General features: G+C 36.3%; 1 protein-coding gene across 1 annotated transcript; it reads left to right on the plus strand.

Moving 5' to 3' along the window:
* The first annotated feature begins 2,907 nt into the window (after positions 1 to 2,907).
* LOC128219065 (deoxyribodipyrimidine photo-lyase-like) lies at positions 2,908 to 15,511 on the plus strand. The gene is made up of 11 exons (XM_052926879.1): positions 2,908 to 2,983; positions 4,317 to 4,476; positions 5,645 to 5,846; positions 5,982 to 6,127; positions 8,037 to 8,219; positions 8,682 to 8,837; positions 9,370 to 9,568; positions 9,863 to 10,015; positions 10,490 to 10,611; positions 11,213 to 11,372; positions 12,648 to 15,511. The coding sequence occupies exons 1-11, from the start codon at positions 2,970 to 2,972 to the stop codon at positions 12,800 to 12,802; spliced, it is 1,650 nt and encodes a 549-aa protein (XP_052782839.1). The 5' UTR covers positions 2,908 to 2,969; the 3' UTR covers positions 12,803 to 15,511.
* The last annotated feature ends 530 nt before the right edge of the window (positions 15,512 to 16,041 follow it).

Genomic DNA, 16,041 nt, shown 5'->3' on the forward strand with positions numbered 1-16,041 from the left:
ATATTTAAAGTACATTGGAATACGAACAATACTTGAACGTTTTACCACATGGCTTACGATGTTATATTACTAGATTAAGAGTGTCTGCTCATTCATTAAAAATCCACTCCGGTATATATGCGAATAACAACATTCCTAGAAATACGTTATTGTTATTATTGTAATTCCAATGTCCAAGAAGGATATTTTCATTTATATAAATATGTCCTTAGAATTGTCTAAAAACAAAAATATCGTATTTAAATTATCCAATTATAAAAGAATCCCATAAACATATAACATCCATTACATTCAGTGATAAGCTTATCCTCACTTGTGGGTATACGTTAAATAAAATAATGTTATGCTGTGCTCTGTTCCAATGCAAAAACAGTCAGCCGCAGTCCATATGGAATCAGGCTTCACCAAGGGCACACTATAATTATTCTTCCTTTGTCAACTAAATGACCTCCATGACCAGGTAAAGTCGCAACTTATGCGTTTGCTGATAACTGCCTACTCGTTCGTTCAATCAAGAACCAGAATTACCATTTGCAACTACAAACAAAAATCTAAACACGGAATGGAAACTAAGCTGAAGAATTCATTTCAACTTCAAAAAGAGTATCTTTACCCAGCGCCAACATCAGGTCAGCCAATTTATATACGGTTTGTGCAAAACATACTCCCTCAAGTCCAAGTTTACCCATACTTGTGAATAGCTTTCTCTGAAAAAAGAAAGAAATGGACAACAAATATTAACAACATTAGTAAAAGCAACCTCGCTAACTCGAATCATGACAGCCTAGTGTACTTGAGAAACTTACCCCCAAACTGATATCGTCAAAGTAGAACGCAAAAAATGCTGCGTCGACAAAGGCTACTCATCTCGACGATATCACGTGTCATACTTAAGTGAATGTAAATGAATGAAAGTATCCTGACCAGATGGGGTCAGTAAGAGCTAAGTCTTCTAATCGTGTGTTACAACCAAAGCAAGTGTCAAGCTAGTTTAAACAAAAAAACTCTAAAAAAGCATACTCTCTTCGTTGAAACTGTATATCAGGTTGGAACAATCTTAGTAACTCGATAGTGTACTCAGGCAGTGTGTGAACTCTTTCAAAAACTCTATCAACATAAGTCATTAGTGACACTAATTAAGCACACATTCACTGTCATGTCAAAGCTATTTTGGGTATCTATAACGTACCGACACAGATACATTATACAGTACACATGCGGGTATATTTAAATTTATAAGCGGGTACAGATGTTGACATTGAAATAATTATTTAACCTATGCCACCAACCAAAAATCATGAAATATAATGTTTGAAATATAAAACTGTATTTTAAAGAATATGTAAAAACATATAGTGAAAATGGCGAAAGGGTATGTTACGTTTGCTAGGGGAGGTCACTGACTGCGTAGGTTTCAAGTTTCAAGTTTTATTAAAAAATCAAGGCATTGTAAACAAAACAAACAATCATCATATTAGTGGATCATGAATCAAGTGAAAATATGCTTTTATATAAATTGATAATGATTTAAATACTGTAGCTGCGAGGCCAACAAGGCCAATAGATCCCGTCAGGGAAAAGCATGCTCATCCCTAAAGGGGTCGACTGGTCTTTATATATACATGTAGTATATTCTCCATCCACACGGAGACCTGGATACCAGTTTGCATATTACATATACTAACCAATTACATCAACGTTCTATGAACGCACTTCCACCTACAGCGGAACGTTCCATTAATTTCCCGAGAAGACTCGTCTAAGCCTGGGAAACTCGTGGGTAATGCAACTCCGATTCGACAGTGGCAACATCCCGACGCTGCCACCATTTGTAGCGTGCGAGGCCAATAAGGCCAACAGATCCCTTCAGGGATAAGCATACTCAACCTTCACTGGCTTCAGCGGAACGTTACAATATGTTAGGGAGAATATGAGGTTAATTAAATTTAGCCAAAATATTTTTACAAAAAAGTGCTATTTTTACAAGTACAGTTAAGCTATTATATTACATAAACTATAAAATACGGTGATTTCTCTCAATACATGTATTTAAAAAATATCCTTTTTCTTTTGGTAATTTATGATTCATAGTTCGGAATTTACATAAAATATAAGCTTAATTTAAGGGAACAGTATCAGAATATACGTCAAATAGATGTTGTTTTTTAAAGCAATCAATAAACCAAACATTTGAATTTATAATGGTATTTTTCCAGTTTTGTAAAAACTGGTCTTTAATTCTGGATTTAAAAAAATGGTTGGACAAGTGGGTTTTCTCAGGTTCCCCCCACAACACAAGACCACACTCTCGCGCAACATCGTACCAACGAGAGTGACTTAGTTAAGTTAATATAACTTTCTTCACAGTCGTTGTAAAGTAAATAAAGTTTAAACAGTTTGAGATGATAAGTATTCTGACACGCCAAGACTATCAAGAGAAGATTTAATATACTCGATCCAAGAAAAAATAACAGAGCCAGAGCCATTATGTAGATTTAAAGCGGTGTCATACAATAACTTAGGTATTTTGCCATCTTTGGAATTCAAATTCTTTCTCCAAAAGCATAATACTCGAGACGTAATCTGGGATGCAATTGGTGTTACACCTGCAATGTAGTTCACCAAAAACCATACAATTCGGTGTACTTGGCTTTTAAAGTTTAAGAACAAATTTATAGCATTTTATTTCAAATTGTTCAATAATATTATTATTTTCAATACCCCACAATTCACAGCCATATAATAAAATTGGTTATAGCATAGTTTGGAAAAGGTTTAGCTGAGAAGATATGGGTTAATTAATTTTACGAACTTACCAAGTTCAAGTTCAAGTTTTTATTAACGGAGATTAGGCATCTGCTGACCTCGAAAGTGTTGACTGCAACTACTAAATTGAGACTTGTTGGCTGCTGCCCAAGACGCGCGAATTCGAACCAAAAATACGATCTCTTGAATTTAACATTAAGTTCATGTTCTGTTTGAGGTAATGTCATTGCCATTTCACGTTTGCACTCTGAATCAAAAAAAATTCTGAACATATAGCAGCAAACGCATTTTGCAAGGCATTTTTATTTCATGAAATAAACGTTACGTAATCAAGATTATCTCAGAATTTCGGATATGCACATTTTCGGATTAACTGTTTTTAAGTTTGATGCAGAATGCGTTTTCAGCTACGTTTATGTTCCCAATCTTAAATAGTTTACATTTTGCCAAGCTGGAATGCAATATCGATCATGTCTCAACCAAGCTTAAATCTTAAATCCTTTGAAAAAACACCTTTGTCCCACATTGTTGGTTGTGTAACGTGCGAGACGTAACACCAAGAGTTATGGTTTCTATGAACTGCACTTCTCCTCAATAAGATCTATCTGTATATGAAGGCTGAAGTCAATTCCTCAAAACTTTTCAAGTTATGTTTTTGACAGAATTGCCCAGATGTACACACACACACACTCGCTCACTCTCCTACCATTACTTCATCCCCTTGCCTTTCGGGAGAGGATAAAGAAATAAGCATTAATGTTTCTTCCGTTTATATGCTCTTTATAAACAAACAACCAATCAAGCAAATGCAGTACCAAATTGTGCATTCTTTTGTTCATTATTGTAAAGAACAATTTAACAAGTAAAATCACAATAAAATGTTGTTCTATGCAAACGTTCTTAGGTAATTATCGTAATCAACAATTTCTTGATTTTTAAACAGAAAGTACCATAAGTGGGGCTAACAGCCCTCCTGCGCTCACTCCATTTTCTGTATATTTCCAAAATGAACTTATACTTAGAAAGAAGTTTTGACCAATCAAATGTGCAGGGCTTCTTAAACTTTGGAACCTAGACACGGTGACATCCGCCCCTGACTTAGTCATTTTGGATGGAACTTGAAAAGAAAAAACACAATTTTCGGACCGATTTTTTAGCCATTTTCTGTAACTGCAACCGGTCAGGCAAAGTCAAAATCTGTCAAGATCGGCAAATGCTGGTTTTTAGAAGCATTGGGCATTAGATTCATGGCATTATTTGGTCAATTTAATTGATCAATATAATTTATTTTGCTTACTTGAGCATTAATTTAATGGCAGTATTTGATTAAACGATCTGTGTATGATCTTGCTTTCATATGTCAGGTATCTGTTTACGAATTTCTAACTTGACATGTAAAAATTTCAAAATTGATGTGTAAAGGTGATCGTCCAAAAACATCCCCCAAAAAGCCCTAGATTCTGGATTTGCCCCTTTTTTAACATCAAACTCTGTCATAAACTCAAACATATATTATTGAAATATAACTTACGGCATGATTTACATTTTAGGACATTTCTTGTGGTCACCACTAGAGCTTCAGTCCTACAGAGGTGTAGTTTACAGGTCGTCAGAAGTGTTCATATATCTGGCAAGTGTGTTATGATGGCTTCCTCAGGGAAAGATCCCATCAAGGCACAAAAAAGGAAGCTCAGTCCAGGGACCTCTAAGGTACTTGTATTTTTATGATTAAAAAAAATGCCAGAAAGACCCCAAAAAAGAAAACCATCAAGACAATAGACACAAACATATTAAATGCAATTTAATAAAAAGATTCAATATACTGTGAAATCATTTATATTCGTTGGCATGAAATTTCATGGTTTTCTGAAAATTTACATTTTCGTGGGTACTTGAATTCGTGTTTTTTTATTTTTGAAAAAAAAATCCGAAACTGGGATCGTCCTACATGGTCTGCATAATCTCCACGCGCTGGGCACGTGATTTCCGTCTTCTACGTAACACGGTTTATGACACTCGCTTTAGTGGTACAACATGTCAATTAGAGCATATACCCATGTCAATTATCGATTTAATTGGAAATTACAGTCATAAAAGGAGATGAACCCTGATCAAATATAAAGGCAGGCGAAGCCATTGAATATCAATTAAGAATGTTACAAACTGTGAAGACATCTAGAAGGTGCGTTTATTTGAAAACAAACAATGAATGTAATCGATTAATATTCCATTAAAGAAATAAATTTGAGTACCGACACTCAACACGCTACAACATGTGTTCATCATTTGGTAAATAAAAAACGATGAAATGATTATTTGTAAAAGGCAGATATAATATATTACCAAAACAAGGTATACAGTGAGTTCGGTATTAACGCTGTATACTGCGACCTTTGTTAAGAATATACTAGAGTATGTACATAACAAGGCAATTGAAAAGTGAATAAAGGGACTATATTTCGTGGGGTCTTGAATTCGTGGATCACCCAACCCACGAAAACCACGAACATTAATGCCCCACGAATATTAATGATTTCACAGTACCAGTTTCTTGTTTCCTAATGTGCTATATATTTGTTCAATTCTGTTACTTTCATTTTCCAAGGTTTTGGAAAATTTTACAAGGCTTAAATTTGCGAAGCCATTGGTTTTAAAATCTTCAAAAAGCAACATTATTATTTGTGAAAATAAGACAACCTGCTGTTTTTACTGTAAAGGTTTGGAGAATCTATTGCTTCTTTCCTAACAATGTAATTGCCTATCATAAAGACATATCTAAATGCAAATAATGTTTTGAAAGTGTAACCCTGGTGTCAGCTGTCGCTGTGATAAATGGTAGTGTAGCACCTAATCGATTTTTATGTTTACATAAATAAAGGAGAATGAGGAACCGGCGTCAAAAAAGGCAAGCTCAGAAGATCTCCAATCTACCATTGCAGCTGCTAGAACTGCAGTGTGTAGCTCTGTGGCCGAGTTCAAGTTCAACAAGAAGCGGGTGAGGGTGTTGTCAAAAGCTAAAGACTTTCCAGACGACTGTAAGGGTGTGGTATACTGGATGTCCAGGGACCAGAGAGTTCAAGGTAAAACCTTTCTTTCCTATTTTTAAAGCAGTGTTAGGTAAAATTTTAACTCAAATTTAAAGTCAAAATTATGCAATGTTCTGAAATGTCCTGAACCATTTCTAAAATGTTGACGAAAACTGATTTCCTTTCCAGACAACTGGGCCATGCTGTATGCCCAGAAGCTCGCCTTGAAACTTGAAGTACCCCTACATGTGTGTTTCTGCCTCGTGCCACGGTTCCTGGAGGCCACCATAAGACACTTCAATTTCATGCTTGAAGGACTCAAAGAAGTCGAACAGGTAACAGCTAACTTACTGGCATTGTTCCTCGTATTGTGAATGTCTTTATGTATACCAGTCATTTAAGGTACCAGCACTATCCATGTACAGTTTACTGTCAATAAATCAAGAATGGTTGGCACCAAAAATTAATGGTGAAATTATCCAATCTTAAAGGAACCAGAAACCAGATGATGGACCAGAAACCAGATGCTCCCAAAATCCGCAAATACAGTTTTCCCTCAAAACAAGCCTAGAATTGTCAATAATGAGCTAGTATGATGCAGATAATACATCATCTCAAAAATTAAAGAATATTTTGTCGCAAGTTTACCCGTTTTAAAAATAGCACCTTATGGTTTCCCAGTGTATAGTGTGGATATTCAGCATGTGAAAGTCGCGTGATTAGTACAGATGAACATACTGACACTTTTTTTTAATTTACTTGGATTTATGTAGTCGACAGACCCAATAAATTTTTAATTATGCAATTATATCAATTTTATGTAAGTTTTTATGCCCCCTTTTGAAAAAAGTGGGGTATATTGTTTTGCACATGTCGGTCGGTCGGTCGGTCGGTCGGTCTGTCGGTCGGTCGGAATACCAAATGGTTTCCGATCAATAACTTGAGAACGCTTTGACCGAGGGACCTCATACTTGGTATGTGTATTGGTCATCACCAGCAGATGAACCCTATTGATTTTGAGGTCAGTGGGTCAAAGGTCAAGGTCAGTGTGACCTTTACATGAAAAACGGTTTCCGATCAATAACTTGAGAACGCTTTGACCGAGGGACCTCATACTTGGTATGTGTATTGGTCATCACCAGCAGATGAACCCTATTGATTTTGAGGTCAGTGGGTCAAAGGTCAAGGTCAGTGTGACCTTTACATGAAAAACGGTTTCCGATCAATAACTTGAGAACGCTTTGACCCAGGAACCTCATACTTGGTAGGTGTATTGGTCATGACCAGCAGATGAACCCTATTGATTTTGAGGTCAGTGGGTCAAAGGTCAAGGTCAGTGTGACCTTAACATGAAAAACGGTTTCCGATCAATAACTTGAGAACGCTTTGACCCAGGGACCTCATACTAGGTAGGCTTATTGGTCATGACCAGCAGATGAACCCTATTGATTTTGAGGTCAGTGGGTCAAAGGTCAAGGTCAGTGTGACTGTAAGCTGAAAAAAGGTTTTCTGATTGTCCATATTTTATTTAAGTGTCCAAATCCTACTAACAATTTGGCTCCCAAGGGGGCATAAATGTTTCACTAACATCTCTTGTTTACTATTTTCTTTTTTTCTTGGAATGGTATCATCTGGTGTCTAGTCCCTTTAAACTCATCAAGAAGTCTCCTTTTATTTTTCTCAAAGAAAAACACTCACCATAAACATGTAATTCATATGGAGGATTAAAAGCAAAAATGTCATAAGAGACATTATATTAAGGAGCAGATAGAACTATACCACTTTCAACCTCCCATATATTCAAAACATGTATCCTATCAGCCGTTACCCCTGGTACTCTACTACGCTATGTTTTGTTGTGTACTGTGGGCAATTCGGTTAAGATATTCTTGTAATCATCAATAACTGATGAGGCAGTTTCATTTGTTCCACAAGGAAATAATGCGGAAATTTGCACAGACACTCATACTAATGTTTTCTGTGGAAAAAGTATACTTACGAAACTGGACTCTGTCCACCAGATCACTCAAAATTTTATACAACTCGCCTGTGGAGACAACTGACAATACAGGGTTATTGAAGAGTATTTAATTGTTACATGGGATTTCATTGGAAGAAGAGTTGTATCCCCTGCATATTCATATAAACGAGATTTTGTCTGTCACTTTTTCCACAGTATTGCATGAAGGGAAATGGAAGAAAGTAATGTGTTCGCCGATGTTGGATGTATCAGTGCTTTTACAGGAATGTCGAGACCTGGGTATCACCTTCCATCTGCTGATAGGTCCAGCAAAAGACGTACTGCCCAAGTTTGTAACAGACAACCATATAGGGGGCGTAGTGACAGACTTCAGTCCCCTTCGTGTGCCCATGGGTTGGGTGGATGATGTAGTGAAGGGTCTACCCAAGGATATACCCCTTTGTCAGGTAAACATATTCAAACTGACATAGGGAGTGTAGTGACAGACTTATGTCACCAAAGTTGTAATAGTGAGCTGCAACCATCCACAACAATGATAGACAAAATTAATGTTCACCTGTATATTAAGCCAAGCTATTAAACTCTCCTTATAACTTAGTGTTTCATAGGTGGTGGATGCCCAGAATGTTTTGCCCTGTTGGGAGGCATCACAAAAGCTAGAAAATGGGGCAAGCACCAATTTTAACAAGGCATGCAACATTTTACCTTTATTAAAGCCTATATGTTTTACAAAGTGTAGCAGAAATTTTAAATTTCAGATGAATGCCCAGAATCTACTCCCCTTTTGGGAAGCATCACCCAAACTGGAGCATGGGGCTCATTTGCAACAAAAGATTCACAACCGTTTACATGTACCTGTATATAACCCTGACAGTTAAACAAAGTATAGCTTGAATATTCCATTGTAGGTAGACGCCCACAATCTTGTGCCCTGTTGGGAGGCTTCACCCAAGCTGGAGTATGGGGCTCGCACCATTCGCAACAAGATTCACAACCAGCTGTCTGGATACCTGACAGAATTTCCTCCAGTTTGTTCGCACAAATACACAGACGCTGCGGCCAAGGTCAGTTTTAAGTTAACTGTTAAATTGTGCAAGCATGAACCACCCAGGTACAACCAATTGTCTGTCATAGAGTTTCTACAAGATTGTAAACACAAGTACACAGGTGCATTGGCCAAGTCAAGTAGTGGAGGTAATTTAGTTATTGACTGTAATTGAGAGAAATAAGGTTGAATTGTTGTCATCGCCTTTGTGTCATCCACGTGCCTAAACTTGAACCATAGCCATAACTAAAAGACAAAATCCAACAATTATTTTTACACATGTTACCAGTGGCAATGTGTTCACACAAGGCCCATAACTCTGGCTTTAACTACTGACTTTACATGCCCCTTGAAAGAGATTGTAAGCTTTCTTTCAAATTCTTCTTCACTCATTACATCTTAAAATAACTTATATATTTTAGCTTACTGACTGGGATGAGGCAAAGGTGAGTCTAGAAATTGGCCAGTCTGTCCCTTCCTGTAAAGGGGGCCACAAAAAGGGAATATTGGGCCTTAAAACATCTCATATATTAATATTTAATTCATTTTAGCCCATAGACTGGGATGCAGCCTATGCAAGTCTAGAAGTAGACCAGTCTGTTGGCCCTGTAGACTGGGCGAAACCAGGCACGTCACATGGTATAGAGATGTTGGAGTCGTTCTGTAAGGAGAGGCTAAAGTACTTTGGCAGTGACAGAAACAATCCGAACAAGAAGGCACTGAGTAATCTCTCACCATGGATACATTTTGGTAAGATATTTGATGATATAGATTTTAGATATATTGTTAGCAAGCCCCTTCTGAGGATGTAACTCTGCTGTTTTTATTATGTGGTATGTGGTATGCAGAGACTCAAATTTTCATTCTTGAATGTGTTTTTGTCAAACATTGAACGCTGAAAATTTCTGTGATAAATACTATTATCCAGATATCAGTCCAGGCTGTGTGCCAGTATGGTGGAAAATACAAGGCCATAGAGATGATATTGAAGATTGTAATTACTTTTTATAAACTGCTTTCTAATTGATTCATACTATGCTTCAGGACAAATATCGGCTCAGCGATGTATACTGACAGTACGCCAGTACCGCGGGAAATACAAGGAAGGAGTGGATGCATATATAGAGGAGGCCATTATACGGCGGGAACTCTCTGATAACTTCTGCTTTTACAACAAACAGTATGACAGCATTGAAGGTAGGTTCTTTTTCAAAAAAAATATTATTATGTCAGAGGCTCTTAAACCAGTGGTCAATTAGACTTTATCTTTCAATTTCTATAAAACTGTTTGTATAACATTGATTGTGAAATAAGGTATTACTACAATATTCTATCACACACATTGACACGGTGTTGCATGAGAATGTGGTCTTGTCTGGGAAACCATAGTTCACTTTAGAAACCCATCTGTCCATGAATGTGGCGAAACTATCATGACTGGGAATCAAACCTTGGAACTCTAGATGAGAAGCCAGTGTGCTTTCCACTGCGCTTACTGGACAACAGCTTACTTCATCAAATTTTATGATTAGCTGTTTGGTTTAAAAATGAGTTGTTTGTACTCAAACAAAAAAAATACTCAAAAATACAAAAAATCAATATCAATCCATAGTGACTCGAAATGAAACCTATGCTTATCACTTATCATTGTATGGTACTTTGAACCCAAAGGTACAAATGACTGGGCGAAGAAAACATTAAAAGATCATGAAAAGGATAAGAGATCTCATGTCTACACAAGGGAACAACTAGAACGGGGGAAAACCCACGACCCTCTGTGGAACGCGGCTCAGGTAATATTTCTACAAGATGAGGGACTGTTTACTTGTAAATCAATACATGTAACTATCTGCTGTGGTGCTCAGGGCAAAACTGCTCTTTTTTCAGAATAAATTAATGCAAATTAAAGGCTTTTTATGTCCACTGAAAAGCATTGTAGACACAGAGATTACGTTTTTCAGCAGTATTGGCAGCTTCATGCTTTGGTTTCTGATTGGTAACTTTTGAAAGACTTGGTGTAGAGTCTTCATACTTGGTATGCACATTGGTCATGGTCAGTAGATGACACCAATTGATGTTTGGATCAATCAGTAAAAGATCATTGTCATATGGACTTCAAATTGATGGGCGCCCTGAGGGGTGATACGTCCTATTCACAGCATTTTAGTTAACCTTACCTAAATGTCCACCAAAAGGCATCCTCTCCTTTGATTTTTTTTTAAATCATGATTCTATGAAGTTTTTCACAATTGTTTAAGTGGCCTATGGTAATTTCTCTACCTAACATAGTTTGTTTTCCCCTAAATGGAAGACTAGGTCCTTTTCTATTTACCATTTGAAATCTGTATAATCATAGCTTATTGATACTTTCAATGATGTCGTTTTCTCTCTCAGAACCAGATGGTGAACGAAGGCAAGATGCACGGCTTCCTGCGTATGTACTGGGCCAAGAAAATACTTGAGTGGACATCCAGCCCTGGGGAGGCACTTGAGGTCTCCATATACCTGAACGATAAATACAGTCTGGATGGAAGGGACCCTAACGGATATGTTGGTAAGTCATCTTAGGTTTATGTTAGCTTGATTTAAAAAAACAAGAACAAAAAGCGTGGTACTGTAATACCTTTTGAGTCAGCATCAGTAGTTTTGTCCAAAAAAATCAAAAATTGCCAAGTCTAAACAAACTTAAAATATTTTACAAAAATGCGCATGTATAGCTGGCGGAAATAATGGTCAGGTTGTGGCCAGTAGCCTACTGTAGCAAAATCACAAGCCTTGGTATCTACCGGTACTTGTAGTGTTGTTGTTTTTATTGCATTGATTCAAGCTTGTGATGTAGCAGTTATTGAAGTAATTCCAAAAGAGGATTTTTATTGCTACATGTATAATAGTCTCTTCCTCCAGACATGTTTATTATTTAATATTAAGTAAGCACAAATTGTAATTTGTATTCTTGCAAATTGTAATTCGTATTCTTGCTTATTTAATTCTTATCCCTGCAAATTGTCATTCTTATTCTTGCAAACTGTAATTCATATTCTTGCAAATTGTAATTTGAATTACCCGGTATTTCAAATTGTAATTCGTATTCTTGCAATTTGTAATTCGTTTTCTTGCAAATTGTAATTTTTATTCTTGCAAATTGTATTTCATATATCTTGATCTTCATTGATTGACAATGATATTAAAACTAACCTGGGTTTGGGTTGTTAATGAAATAGGAAATGCATTGTCACAGCGTTGGTTTCGTTGTGGCTGATGTTGTGATGCAAAATCTTTAATAAGTTGAGATTGAAAAGATGTCCACCTCTCAGCAAGCTGTTTAGGGTTTGACCACCACCAGGTATACTTTCTAATGGCCTTCCCAAAGGACACATGTACTGTTTCTATGCAGGAAACAGACTCCAGAGCTTTCAGCTATCTTTACAGTCGAGCTAAAATAAATTTGTTTAAACCAAAATCTCATATGCTGGCAATTATTTGTTCATATTCATGTAACTTACGTATTTGAAAATAAAATTCCTCTGACAATGAAGGTAAGCATTGAAGTTAAAAGTAAATACTACATAATGCTACGTTATGCCTTTCTATAATGTTGTCCATAGTTTATGCTAATGAACAATATGTCTCAGTGAAGATAAACATTGAAGTTAATTGTAAATAATGAATGTTATGTCTTAGTATAATCTTGTCCATAGTTTATAATGGTAAATGATAGGGCTGTCTATAATGTAGTCCATATTTTATACAAATGAATGATGTGTCTGTGTATATCGTCAATACATCTTACATAGCAATGAATACAACTGTCCCATCTCTTATACTGCAGGTTGTATGTGGTCAGTGTGCGGTATTCATGACCAGGGTTGGAAGGAGCGGCCCGTGTTTGGGAAGATTCGCTACATGAACTATGAAGGGTGTAAACGCAAGTTTGACGTCACAAGCTTTGAGATGAAGCATTGTAAACAGGCCATCAGCAAGTGAGGGGGTTAATATGGTGACAGAATCAAAGACAGTGGTCAAAGTCATGTGTTCAAGATTCTAGATGGTCTGTGAATTATTGTTGTTGAAGTATCTACCCTTGGAAGATGAAGAAAATTAGTAGTACAATTTCATTGTCGGTGTTGTGTACAGGTGTATGCGAATGATTTCCAGTAGCAGGACTTTGTCAGGAAGTCTCAGAGAATGTATGTACAGTCAAACCCCGTTGGCTTGAATTCCCATGTACTGGGGAAAACACATTGAGTCTAAAAAAATTTCAAGCCAAGCGGGAATTCTTACATTTAGTATAAAAATATCGGTCCTTTACATCTAGTTCAAGCCAGCGAGGTATTCCAGCCAAGCGAGTTCGAGCCAACGGGTATCGACTGTGTGTTATAAACTATGGAACGAAAGAGAAAGGCTAAGTTTGCCTTTGGTACTGAAACAGGTATGGTCTTCTTCAGGTCCCTTAAGTGTTCAAATATTTTTTTTGTATTATCGGGATACTGAGATTTATATGTGGAAGCAGCTTTCACTAGTATATTTTGATAATGCAGTCGAAACTGGCTATGTTGAACTCTGTAATCTGGATGATACGGTTATGTCAAACATTTATTTTTTTTCGAATATTTTGGGCTTAGTTAGACATGTTTTGCACTTCGGTAATAATGCATTTTTCTTTTAAATAGTCTGTTTTAAATGTGTGTTTGACTATACATTGTTGCTTTTTTCAATTGATATTTAATTTTTGAGTTTAAATTGATTTGATTCATTGTTTGTGACAAAATACAAGTTCACTACTGATCTCTATGTTTATAAACATCCTGGTCTTATACCATACTTTGTTTAAATGATTGTTACAGCCGGACTGTTAAACTGCTATCCATATGGATGTTTTTTTTTAAGCAATCAAAATTATAGATCATTTTTACTTATCACTTCTGCATCTTGCCTACATTGTATCTATGTTGCAATGTTTTTGTGTTCATGTAAATTTAAAGTAATATGTATTTCTTGTACAGCATTTTTGCTTGTGAAATATATGTTTCATAAGCACTCTGTTATATAATAATTCTGTTATATCTGCAAAAAATATCAGTTTCGGTTTTTGAAATTGAATCAACCTTAGGACAGCTCTTTTATAAGCTTATACATGTTTTTACATTATTTTCAATCGGAAATACTTTATATATGGTATACATTCATGCTTTCACTGTATTTTTACATTCATAATTAGTTCTCCACAAATATGTTCTTTAACAGTAAAGAAGGTGTCTTAATTTTCTAAATATTGGGGCGAGAAATCACTTGACTTCAAAGTTGTTCTTACATGGGTCTTGTAGAGGCTAAGAAATATTTTCATATCTTTTCTGTCAAAAAAGTTATTTAGAAATTAAAGTCACTTATTTGTTTGTTTACATCGGTTGTGACCCATATGAGAACCCCTTTGTATTCACATGATTCCACACCCTGAATATGTTCAGTATAAAAGTTGTAGAAATTTAAAGTGTTGTCCTGGAGTGTTTCCACAGTCATGTGACTGGAATCTTTACCTCAGACTACCCACTACCTGAGCTCAGGGTGTTAGGGGAATCTATCCTAAGGTTAAAATTCACAAATCAAATACTTTTGCTTTACAATTTTTTTATAAAAATTGAAATTTACGCTGTTAGCGATATATATTGCTATGAGACATAACATTTTTAAAGTCTTGTTGATACATACGCACCCTACAACTTATACCTCAAATATTCTTTTAAATCTATTAAGAGAACAATGTTCATGTCATTTCGTATTGAAATCATTAGAGATATAATTATACCCCCACCATGTAGTTTTGTTGGCTATATAGGAATTATCTTGTCCAGTCTGTCCATCCGTCCGTCCGTCCTGGGACATGGGGACTTCTTTTCTCCATTACTTCATATATTTTTGAGATACCGGTATTGACTTCTAATTTCATATAAAGATATATCTCATTGAGGAGAAGTTCAGTGCACATGAACCATAACTCTGGCTGCTGTGGGTTTTTTTAGTTATTGCCCTTAGATAGTTTGCATACTTATTTTTTTTCCGGAGCATATCTTAAAAATTCATTGAGGTATTGACTTCAACTTTATATACAGATAGATCATATTAAGGAGAAGAGCAGGGCACAGGAACCATAACTCTTGGTGCAGGTTGGCAGTCTGTGGCTGCCCTTCTTATACTTACTTCCCTGCTTTACTTTATTTTTTTGAGGTATTGACTTCCAACTATACAAAAGAATCATTATTTTGTATTTGGTCAACACAATATTGTTTTAAAAACTAAAGAAAAAAAATTCATTTCCTTTTTCCCTGATGTTATAGTCCGTATTTCAATATATTAGGACCATTTCCTTAATTGATGCCTTCTTACCGACATAGGGTATTCAATGAGCATACATCACACCAAGTGGTACTTCTTATTACAAGAAGGTAGTGTAGTGTGGATATAAATCACATCCAGTGATAGCTCTAGTTTTTAATGATAAAAAAGTTGTTTTCTCAATTTAAGTGAACATTCTTTACACATGATTTGACTTCTAATGATATTACCTTGATACATCGAGCCAGTAAATAGTTTATAGGAATTTGTGCATGAATCCATTTTCATAACAAAACATGGAATTTACATGTGTACCTCATGTTTTTACTATATTCTTGTTTTATAAAATTTTGTAAAATAAATATTGATGAAAGATTTGTTTTCGCCTAATTGTTTATTTAGCTCAGCAGGCTCAACTGACGCTGGCTCTAAGAGCTGTTTAGCTATACATGCTCAACTGACGCCGACTGTAAGAGCTGTTTAGCTATACATGCTTAACTGACGCCGACTGTAAGAGCTGTTTAGCTATACACGCTCAACTGACGCCGACTGTAAGAGCTGTTTAGCTATCCACGCTCAACTGACGCCGACTAGAGCTGTTAACTATACACGCTCAACTGACGCCGACTGTAAGAGCTGTTTAGCTATACACGCTCAACTGACGCCGACTGTAAGCGCTGTTTAGCAATACACGCTCAACTGACGCCGACTGTAAGAGCTGTTAGGCCTTAAACGTTCAACTGACACCGACTGTAAGAGCTGTTTGGCTTTAAACGTTCAACTGATGCTGGCTCTAAGAGCTTAGTACTTAGTGCGGTTTGGCTTTAACCTGGGACTAATATATCTAGTACTTCCTACTCCAACTGAAGCACTGAAATAACACTGGCTCTGCA

Source organism: Mya arenaria, chromosome 15 (genome assembly GCF_026914265.1).
Source record: "Mya arenaria isolate MELC-2E11 chromosome 15, ASM2691426v1".
NCBI classification, from domain to species: domain Eukaryota; kingdom Metazoa; phylum Mollusca; class Bivalvia; order Myida; family Myidae; genus Mya; species Mya arenaria.